Source organism: Fukomys damarensis, unplaced genomic scaffold (assembly GCF_012274545.1).
Source record: "Fukomys damarensis isolate Sample0158 unplaced genomic scaffold, DMR_v1.0_HiC HiC_scaffold_2, whole genome shotgun sequence".
Lineage (NCBI taxonomy): Eukaryota > Metazoa > Chordata > Mammalia > Rodentia > Bathyergidae > Fukomys > Fukomys damarensis.
Window position 1 is genome coordinate 61975014 of NW_022900914.1, and position 11735 is coordinate 61986748.

Here is an 11735-nt window from a genome sequence, read left to right on the forward strand (position 1 = left end):
TTGGAGCCTGCGTGGTTCCCAGAATGGTATAACAGAGGAATGGGAGGGAAGGATTTCAGCTGATCTTCCTTGGGGGAGCTTCTTTGTGGCTCATCAGGGATGGCTGCTGTTCTCTTAGAGGAGCTGTGGTCTTTGTGTCTGCCTGGGGCGTTGTCCTCTGACTTCGAGGACAGAATCTGCAGCTTCCTGCACTGGATTTCTGGCTTTCTGATGTGCATCCTTTAGCCTCTAGCATTGATCCTCTGACCTCCTAACACCGAACCTTCCATCTTCTCACCAGATCTTTTCCTTCTGGCTGGGACTTGCCTGGGATATTTCTGTGTGCATCAGGCCTTCACTTGGATTCTCCAGATCTCTGTAGCACTTGGACAGATCTCTTTTCCTCTCCTACACTTGACTCTATGGGCCAATATTGTAAGCTAGTCTTGTATATTTCCATGTCTTGCATTACATCTAATTCATTCTTTTGAGGGAACTTGCTTCAGCCCTGCAAGGTCTTGTAAGCACTGACTAGTACACACGGCAGGGCAATTATGGGGTTCTCCAGAAAAGCATGGGCTTGTCCTTAGCACTAAAGTATGCTGTCTTTTTTAATACTCTTTGGAATATACAAAGGGATACTCTAGATGGATCAGATGATATTTATGTTTACATTATGAGGAATTTCCCTATGATTTCCACAGTGGTTATATTAGTGTACAATCTTATGGACAGTGTACAAGGGTTTATACACCTACACAACTTTAAATAGCATTCATTGTTATTTGTGATCCTCGTAGTAGCCATTCTGAGTCATGTGAGAGCGGATTTTGGTGTAATTTTGAACACCTTTTCGTCAAGTAAAAACTGATTAATTTCTCCTTAGAAGGAACACTCTTTGGAGATCTCTGCCTCAGAGCTCACAAACACTCCCTTACAAGGACTTCTACAGAAACGTGGCCTTTTGGCAACGTCTCCCCATGCTGTGTATCTGTGCATTTCCATTTTCCTCTTGCAGAGAGTCATACACCACTGAGTAAAAGTCTGCTCTGATTCCCTGGAGATCAGTCGGGAGGTTCTGTCACATTCAAAACCTCTGACAAGTCACCAGTCTCTGAGGAGGAAGCAGCTGGGTCCTGAGGAGCCGAATAGGTTTTTGTTGCAGTCTGCAGCAATATGTGGGTGGATTGTTGTGCCACTGCTGACAGTAATAGGTTGCAGCATCTTCAGGCTCCACACTGCTGATTGCGAGAGTAAGAGGTCCCGGACCCACTTCCACTGAAGCAATCTGGGACTCCCGAGACCAGATTGGAGGTGCCATAAACCAAGAGCTTCGGAGAGGCTCCTGGCTTTTGTTGGTACCAGTGCAAGTAGCTGATGCTAACAGTGGAGCTGGGCGTGCAGGTGATGGTGACCCTGTCCCCTGGGAAAGCACCCAGGGCTGCTGGAGACTGGGTGAGCACAATTTGTCCTTTGGACACTGTGGTCAAGTGGGTGAGATGAAGAGAGATAGAAGTTAGTACCGATAGAGACACAGGATATCTTAACACCACACAGTATACAGAGGTTCGTTTCCATCTTACCTGTGACACTGACCAGCAGCAAGCTCAAAATTTGAGCATGAAAATCCATTTTGTTTCTGAGCTCTCCCCCAGGCTAAGCAGACCTCTTCTCTTAAGATCATCCCTTAAAAGAGCTCTGAACATGTTCTGGTTTCTGAGGAACCGATATGCAAATAATCAGATGCAGGCTAGGGGGATTTTGGTTTATACCCATATGGTCCTTTCATATTTTTGCAGAAGTTCAGTTGGCATAAGAGAAAGTAGTTCTCTGTATTTTCTCTGAGTAGGTGCATACACCTGGTCTAGAGTGTTATTTATTGAAATTTTTACTCTTTATTTGTTTTTAGTACATGACTGCCACCCATAATGATCACATTCATCATGTGGAATTTGGACGTGTACATAATATATCTTAGTCCTTTTTTTCCCATTTCCCTCCACACCTTTGAATAATTTCCCCCTCCTCATTTAGAAAAGCTGTTTCCATTTTTTCCCTTTAGTCTCTCTCTTTTTTTGAAAGTCCCTTTCCTCTCTTTATTTCCTTTTCTTGTTCCTCTTCCCATTTTACATAGTCCTTCCTACTTTCCAATATCTGTTCTCTATTTTCTCCCTTACTTACACTTTGGGTTTCTCACAGAGGAGAAGTAATATGATATATTTAAACTAGTATCTCATTAATTTCACTTAAGATTATGGTCTGAAGATGCATCCATATACCTAAAAACGTCTCAAGTTTATCTTTTCTCACGCATGGGTAGTTCTCCAGTGTACATGAATACCACCTTTCCTGTATCTATTCATCTGTTGAGGGGCATTTAGGCTGTCTCCACGATGTATGTTCTATGAATTGTGCTCCTGTAAATATGGTTATTCATGCAACTCCATGTTATGCTGTTTTTAAATCTTTTGGATATATACCTAGAAGGGGATTAGCTAGGTCACATGGAACCCACAGTTTTAGTTTTTTGAGGAATGTGGTCATTGGGGAAATGCAAATATAAATAACAGTGAAATTACTTTTCACTCCAAAAGCAATAGGTATCATCAATAAATCAACCAATAACAGGCTGTGCTGAAAAGGAACACTTCTCTACCTGTGGTGGAATGAAAAGTGCTATAACTACCGCAGGAATTACTTAAAATCTTTTTATTCATTTATTAGTGTATGTTGGTAATACAGTATGTTGAGTTTCATTTCAGTAAATTAGTACTTGCATTTAAAATATCTTAGTCTTTTTGTAAATATCACCTCTCTTTCCCATATTCTACCTTGCCTTTAACTCCAGCTATCATTTACAAGCGAACACAGTATTTCAAAGGAAACAAAAACCAAATAATGAAAAATATGATAGAAATACAAAAGAAACTTTCTAATTATACATTCTATTATAAATGGAGAATACAATTTATGCTTCAGAATTAATCAGTATATAAGAAAAAAGGAAAACATATTTATAATTATTCAAGTTAACAAAACATAAATAAGATCATAAAAACAAATTGTGAGTATATACAATAATAATAATGAATTAGATCTCATTAAAATTAAAAAATTTTGATCACTCAGAGCTCATTTAAGGAGATACAGTAAATTACAAACAGATTTACCATACTAGTTAACAATTGACTTTTTGGGCAACTATCTTAGAAAATGAAAACTTGTTGTTACCCAGAAATTCGTACATTAAAGTTCACTGAAGCATTTCTCATAAAAGGCAAACTCAGGAACTCTCTCAAGTGCCCTTCAGCACATCGATAGTTAAGTGTACTATTCTATGTATACGGCATGGCTTAGTGGCAGCAGTGAGCTATTGAAATACCCTATACAGATGCAGCTCAGTGGTGTTATGCTAAGTGAGATAAGCCAACCTCAGCACAGCACCTACTGCATGTCAATATCTTCAGTGCTGATGATAGAACCTGGGGTCTGGCTCATGCTCTGTCACTGATCTCTGCTCCACACTGTGCTTTTTTCAGTGGGCTCCAGGGTGAGGATTGAGAGAAGTTGTGTATGAATACAAAGGGAGCAACCAGAGTGTCTTGCCTTGATGACACAGATGAGTGTGTTGATTAGAATGCTGCTTACACACGGTTACATAAGAGATCACCTGGTGCAGAGCCACACACTTATGCATGAATATACTCACACAAACACAAAAATGAGATCATATGTAACTTGTGAACACTAACAGTACTCCTTTATTATACTAATCATAGTATCTTGGTTTTGACCATTGTGAAAGATGTGAATTTGAGGAAGCTAATGAGGGATGTGCTGTTCTTCCTGGAAGTTTATTTGTAATTGTCTGTGAATGTGCAGTTATTTGAAAATGGTAAAGAGAAATCTCCTACAGTTCATTACTTACTGACTTTCGTGAAAATATATTTTGGTCTCAAGTGTTTGGGAAAAATTTAAGCCTTATGGCACCCTCTGCTGGTGGGAATGCAGACAGCACACTAATTCTTTGGAGGGCTCCCAGGGGACTTGCTGGGATTCTTAATGTAATTTGTTATTATCAGTGGTATAAAATTTAACATATGAACACTCTTGACAGAACCTATCAATAGGAAAATAACTAATAGAAATATAATTTTAACGCATCTTTGTAAACATTTCAATACCCATTAAAAGTAGTTGTAGATGTGTAAATAGAGCTATTTCTACATTTTGAAAAATTTCCAGCTATTGAAGTTGTTTTAACTTTATACCACTGACATTAAGTTAAAAAGCAGAACTGTAAAACACTGTAGTTTACATAGTCCTCTGTGTGTGTGTGTGTGTCTGTGTGTGTGTTCGTAGCTGGGGAATGCAGGTCTTACACATGCTTTTCAAGTGCTGTATGACCGGCCCACACCCCCACCTGAACAATTTAAAGTTTGAGAACCTACAACTCCTACCGCAGAACTATAGCATACACAGGGTGTGATTTATTTTTACATATTAATTGTGATATATATTTCTTAGTGTGGCCATAAATACTTTGATTATTTTAATCATGGTAAGGCAATGAAATCAAAAGTCATGATATTACAGACAGGAAATGAAGGCTGGTGAGTTTTTGTGGGTGTTGTTTCAATACAGTAAATCCTTAGCCTTCCTGTGAAAAAATACTGGAATTATCAATTGAGACCTAGAAGTCTTAATAAATCAGTAAAAGTGGTACCTTTGTATTCAAACCCTTGCAAATGAATAAAAAAACCCATCAAAATAATTAAAATTGCAAAATGATGGAATGAAATTGGCTATATTGAACTCCAGATTTGAATAAGAAAACTAATAAGGAAAGTGGGTAAATATCACACAAGAGCACTTTTCCTTGTAAGAGCTGTACTATATTTATTTTGAAACAGTTGCCAGCAAGAGTAGATTGGAGGCATTAACTGTGGCACCTTCACATCCTACAACACTGCAGAGAAGTGAAAATGAACTGCAGAAGAGTTACACTCGGCATTTGGATACTTGTCTCAGTCAGGATGCTGAGTCACAGAGGACAGAAACCAAGGAATACACACGAGTGTTTCTATTAGCAGTGAAGTTCAGGACCCAGCAGGACCAAAGGCACAGTTGCTAATCAGGATGCCCTTAGTGGAGGGCGGGCAGCAGGAATGGGGAGCTCAAGCCATTGCCAGGGCTCTGGGTGCTGAAGGAGACTCCATTTCCGCACCTGCATGTGGTCACATGGAGGCTGCCTGTTGAGCACACAGTGCGCTCCACAGGCCTGGTTCGGCCTTGCCTTTGTGTTGAGTACGTTAGAGTAACAGGAATAATAGTACCATCATAAACAATGTAATATTCAATATAAGTTTTTATAAATAATATCAGACTGTAACTACCCCTCAGTGTATGTTTGATTTTCCCTAGCAGTCTAATAAGAATGGAAACATTCAATGTTTCTCTGCCCCTTTATTCAGATAAATTTCAGAAATAAATGTAGTAGTGAAATATGTGGAGTTAGATGGAGTGGTGTTTAAAATAGTGAGAAACAAATGCCACTGAGGTAAATGAGTCATTTTTAGAGTTACTCCCAAAGGTGGGTTCACAGCACGTCATAATCCCAGGCTGCTCCTGGTGAGCACGGCCCAGCCATCTTCCATCCCCGGAGCCGCTCACCCTCCCCAGGGTCAGTGTGCACTGGTGGAGCGGGGCTCCTCTCTCCACTGACAACTGGGTTCCTGGATTGCTTCATTCTTTAGTCTAGGCCATCTTTGGGATTTTGTCTTTCCTGATTCTCAGAGCTATTGTTCTCTTTCTCCTTCCCAAGATGTTTTCCAGTTGTCTTAATTCCAGATTGAGGTGAGGCTGTAACTACTGCCTTCAGCTGCTCTGTGATGTTGGGCTGTATACAGGGCTTGAAAAAAATCTATAATAATCAGTGTAAGTATTTGTCCTTCAGTCTATTAAATAAGAAACCTTCCTAGTTTTTAAAATTTAGAGAAAATGAAGATCTTCTTGTACACTTAACTTCAAAAATTGTCTTAAAACTGAAAACCTGCTGTTCATGTGGTGGTGTAAAGTCATTTTAACTTTCATATGAAGCCATTGCCATTGTCTTTAGAGCACCGTATCTGTTACAGAATAGTACAAGTTCCTCAGGCTTTCTCTGCAATGAGAAGAAAAATGAATGAACTAAGTTGAAGGCTGGATGTTCTCCATAGTGAATAAGAACCTCTGCAATGTCTCCTCATATGTAGGGATGTAAGGTAGGTGTTGCAGTGCTTTTGGAACTGAGCAGGTGGACACCGAGGCAATGTCAGTCATTTGTCTGCTCTCTGAGCTTTATTCTGGTTTCCATCTTCACATATTCATTGTCCATCTCTTGATGATATTTATAGAATTATTTAGAAGCTATTTACTCAGAGCTACCAAGATGACCCCCATTACAGCTAGGCCAGTGTTATGCATTTAGATGTCTCCCCAAGTCTTCATGCTTTTTTGGAGGTGCCTAAATCTAGAGTGTGTGAAAGATTCATGTTGGGGCTAGGCCCAGGGGCACTAGGATTAAGGGTGTGAGTGCTATCCACCCTCAGTAATCTTAGTAAGATAAAAGGACCAGAAAGATACAGTTAAGGTCCCCTTGGTGCTTTTGCTACCATGTGGGCACCATGAAATATTTCTCTTCTGCAAAGCCCCTTGTCCATGTGACCCCCTGTCTTAGACCCAGCTGATTTATTTGTTTGTTTGTTTGTTTTTTGGTACCAGAGTTTGAATTTGAGACCTTGAGCTTGTGAGGCAGGCAGCAGAACCACTGAGCTAAATCCCTGGCCTGGCCCAGAGTCAGCCGATTATGGACTGAAACCTCTGTGTAAGTTAAATAAATTTTTTCCCCTTTAACTTTAAAGGTAGTATATTTTGTCTGCAAGGAGTGAAAATTAAGTAACAGCCACAATTTCTCTTGCTTTTAGAAAACTATGGCTTTCTCTTTCTGACAGTGATTGCAAGCTGAAATGTACAGGGTTTGCCAGAAAATTGAGTGTCCCTTTACATTGAGGAAAACATGTGTTACAACAAATATACATTGTCTTTAACACTCCTGAAAATGATTCCTCATGCTAGGAACACTTGCCACTCTCCAGGGCTTTCTCACATTCTAATTCCATTAGAATTTTAGTTGTGTTTTTGTGGCTGCCTCAGTGCCCTGAATGATTTTAAAAGGCTAAACCCTCATGGTCATTTTGAGTTTGCAGAAGAGGCTGAAGTCACATAGTGCTGGATCTTATGAATTTGGTGGATGAGGACACATCATAATGCTTTATGAAGCTACTTTTTGATTAGATGGCAATCTGCAGCACATTCACCACATTTTTCATCCTATTTGCCAACAAATGCAAGAGGACTTCTTGAACTATTTCCTCATGGGGCAAGAACGATGTATTTGAAGTGGACGGCATCATGAGGAGAATCCTGGAGATATATCTTTTATTACAGTGCTTTTATTTAAAAACATTATGATTTCTAACCAACCCTTGTATTATTGTGAGATGATATAAAATCTCAAAGTATTTCTGAGGCAGCATATCCTCATGGCATGGAAGCCACAGTGTGTTCCCTCATTATGGGGCAAGAACGATGTATTTGAAGTGGACGGCATCATGAGGAGAATCCTGGAGATATATCTTTTATTACAGTGCTTTTATTTAAAAACATTATGATTTCTAACCAACCCTTGTATTATTGTGAGATGATATAAAATCTCAAAGTATTTCTGAGGCAGCATATCCTCATGGCATGGAAGCCACAGTGTGTTCCCTCATTTGGCACATGTGCCAGACTAAGAGGCCAGGATTTCCTGGAACAGGTCACAACCTCCCTTGCTACCCAGGAGCTGCACTTGGAATGTCTCTTTGCTCAACTCAAGTCCTCCTGGATGCAATGAGAGCAGGAGTCCAATTTGAGAGCAAGGAAAGCTGCTCTGAGCTGCTTTGCATATCGCATCTAGAGAGCAGTCAGGCCTGGGCAAAGTCTCTTTACAGGCAGCTCTAGGGCCTGTGAGGGGTGGTCTGCAGGTCAGCTCTCAGAGATGGGGTCCAAGGTTCCCCTGCTGTGGATGCTGCTGCTTTTGGTTCCAGGTGAGGGTGTAGGTAGGCATTGGATACACTTAACTCTCGGCAGGGTTTTAGACGCAGAGGTCTGTGTTGGATGTGCTGGTAATGGTTGTTTGTGTGACTTTATCATTCCAGGCTCCACCGGGGACATAGTGCTGACTCAGACTCCAGCCTCTTTGACTGTGTCTCCAGGACAGAGGGCCACCATCTCCTGCAGGGCCAGCCAGAGTGTTAGTGCATATGGTATTGGTATTATGCAGTGGTATCAACAGAAAGCAGGGCAGCCTCCCAAACTTCTGATCTATGGAGCATCCAATCGAGCCTCTGGGGTACCAGAGCGGTTCAGTGGCATTGCGTCTGAGACAGACTTCACCCTCACCATTCAATCTGTGGAGGCCCAGGATGCTGCACACTATTACTGTGAGCAGGGAAAAGATCTTCCTCCCACAGTGCTCTGGCTCTGAACAAAAACTCTTCAGGCCGCTACTCACTGAGGCTCAACTTCCCAGATGCTTGCTCCCACCCAGGCAACTCTCTTTTGTGTTTCTAGGCTTGTTTGGGGTAAAGGATGAAACAGTGCTATAGGAACTACTTAACCTGATATGTGTTTCATGCTATACCCTTTATAATTTTAGTGTTTTTTGTACTGGGGATTAAACTGGGATCCTTGTGCTTGTGAGGCAGTTGCTGGAACCACCAAGCTCAATCCCTGGCCCTTCAATTTTATGATATTTGTACTTAAGACCTCATCACTACTTCTCAGTGTGTTTCCTAGCTTTAATAGTCTCTTGTCCAGGGAACATTTTTATACTTTAAAAATCTTTAATTTAATTTTGTATAAAAGAGTTTTCCACAATCAATTTTGTTATTTATCTTTCAGAAATGGCTATGCTATCACTCAAATTCTAATATTTTTCACTACCCCTGCTTACCTGAGCTCAAAAAAAGTTTTCTTGAGCTGTTCTGGAAACCAAACAGTTATCATCTATTTATATTCACTGGCTTCATTTAGATATCTGTCTTTGTGTCTGGTCCCAAAATGTCATCAGTTGCAAATTTATAACTTTTCTTCTAATTCAAAGTTCATGCCTGTTTTCTATATCATCCATGTGTATGGCTAAGTTCTTTTCTATCTGCTTTCTTTTTCATTTTGCAATTGCTCTAATGGTGCATAAGGAATAGACTCCAGAGACCTAAGTGTTCACATCCACATTTGTGGAAGTTTCAGCTATTATCTCTTCCATCCCTACCTTGTACTTTTTGGGCTTCTACATGTTCAGGAAAATGTTCCTTTACACATATGACTTAGCCCATTTTCATAAATCCTTACGAAACCAGTAGGGAAATGCAAAAAAAACCAACAGTCATTTGTCGAAGAGAAGAAGAGAATGGATAAACTTCTACAATTGACGAAGAGTGAAAGAAGATACAAACTGTGAGTGTTTAGAAGAGAAGTAAAGACCTGCTTTGGGGTTCTACTGACGTTAAAGGACAATCAGGAAATTCCATGAACTGGATGGCAATACAATGACCACCGCAGCTGTCAAAGAAATGTTCTCTGAAACATAGAAACTACCCATACTTACTAATGATAGACAGCTGGAGTTATCTTTTATTTATTGAAGGGATTCAATTCATAATGAGAAATCTTGAGGAAGCAAAAATGAAAAGCACACTTCACAAATGCTATTGCTCTTCAGAGCGTTTGAACTTCCTCTTCTCAAGCGGAAAATGCCTGTCTTTCTGTTGAGTGGCACCCAGTAGAGGGAATCACTTCACTTTTTAAAAATCACATCTCATGGACAGTTGTGGGAACATTTGAATTTTCTCATCCAAAACAACCTTTCCCCTCTTACAAAGTTCTCAGTTAAGTTTGGCAGAATACTTGGTTCTGAAGAAATGTATTCCATACCTTGATTAAATTGAGGACAGAAGTTTCATCTTTTAGAGACCATCTCCTTGGATTCAGTGGTCTTGGTTATCTGGAAGGATGTCCATTAGCTAGTCAAACTCAGAAGGTCATAATACTGGAATACCCTGCTGCAATTTTAGTAGTAAGGCAATAACTGTACAAAACCAATGCGAATTGGTATACTTTATACTTTTTTCTTTAATATGTTTTAGGACATTGCAAGCAGAGGAGAAATATGGGAAAAATCAGAGTTTTAGTGCTGAATATATTTGATTGAGCCTTTTTATGGTTTGAATGTAGTATGTTTCCCAAAATGAAGGTAGTATGGAAGGCTTGTCCCCAACCCAGCAGTGTTTAAAGGTGGAGATTTTGAGAAGTGATCAGATTATGAGAGTGTGAGCCTCAGCAATGGATTAGTTCACTGGAGAGATCTTACGGAATGACTACTAGGAGGAGGATTTGGTATAGAGGGTGAAGAGATGGCTTTGGTGACAGTGTCTTCTCCTGACCCATCCATTTTTATCTCTTTACCTCTGCATCTACTTCTGGCCCCCGTGAGGTGGTTGCTTGGTTTTGCCGTGCCTTTCTGCCAAGATGCTTCTGCCTCAGTACAGGACCAGAAACAAGAGCCTGACTGATAACACTTGAAAATGTGAGCCAAAGTAACATATTCTGCTCTAAGTTGTTTTTCTTATTTTTTTACCCTGAAACTCCAAGTACAGGAAATATAGAAGCAGCATTATTTTGAGATCTTTTCTTTTTAGCAAGGGAAAACTATGAAATTTGGGCAATAAGTGTTGCATATCATAAACTCTTGGACCAAATTCACTCTCATAATGTCATCATTTTAAAACTTTTCAACATTAAAATTCTAGACTTGAAGCATTTAAAACTAAAATTTTCACTAAGCTACAATCTTCAAATGATTTATGAAAGAGTACAGAAGATTGGATTAATTTGAACACACACACACTTTGCAAAAGCAATAATACCAAATTTGATAATAGCAATGACCCACGTTTATTTACTGTTGCATTTTCATATGCCTTTCACAATCAGTTTCTCATCCTCTATTATGATTATAGAAACCTCATCCCTTCCAGAGGAACACGGTTTTTTGAGTGAAAAATTTTAGGACCCATTTGTAAACAAATGTGATTAATCGGATGCTCTGTTATCTGTACAACAGGAGTCACCTGAAGCACCCTTGACACCACTGACCTCTGTGCAGAAGCAGTGTCCCCACCAGGGGCCTACAGACACAGGCCCTGTAGCCTCACTTGAGGGCTTCCTACTCCTTGTTGCATTGACCTAACATCAGGGCTCTTTCTGCTGTCATCTTCACAAAGTTTCCTGATTCTGCTGCAAACAGTGGCCATTTCCCAGGCCATATATTCTGGATCTTCATCCTGCAGTGAAGAGAATTGATGCTGGGCAGTCTGGTGATCCATAATCCCTGCTTATCTGAATCAAGGCTGGATTCCATGGTCATCATCTCAAGCTGAAGGAATAAAAACTTATATAGAGTCAAGCAATTGGGACTGGCAGTATGAGTCACAGTTTCTGTCTTGATGATCTTGGATACAAAACCAAACACCAGTGTGGTGGAAGAATTGGTAAGTTCCTCACCATTGATAATAGCAGCCACTTTAGTTCACTAATAAAAATCCCATTATCTTTGGATTTTTGGAAATTGAAGTACCTGTGAATAACATATTTTGAGGAAACATCTCATGAAG

The 11735-nt window shown here is 40.1% G+C and overlaps 1 pseudogene and 1 gene segment (V, D, J or C); one reads left to right on the plus strand and one right to left on the minus strand.

Annotated features, from left to right (window-relative positions):
* Positions 1-1066: 1066 nt before the first annotated feature.
* Positions 1067-1639, minus strand: LOC104870053 (annotated as a pseudogene).
* Positions 1640-8059: 6420 nt separating this feature from the next.
* Positions 8060-8548, plus strand: LOC104870054. The segment is given in 2 exon segments: positions 8060-8108; positions 8220-8548. Coding segments are annotated over 2 exon segments (378 nt in total).
* Positions 8549-11735: the final 3187 nt, after the last annotated feature.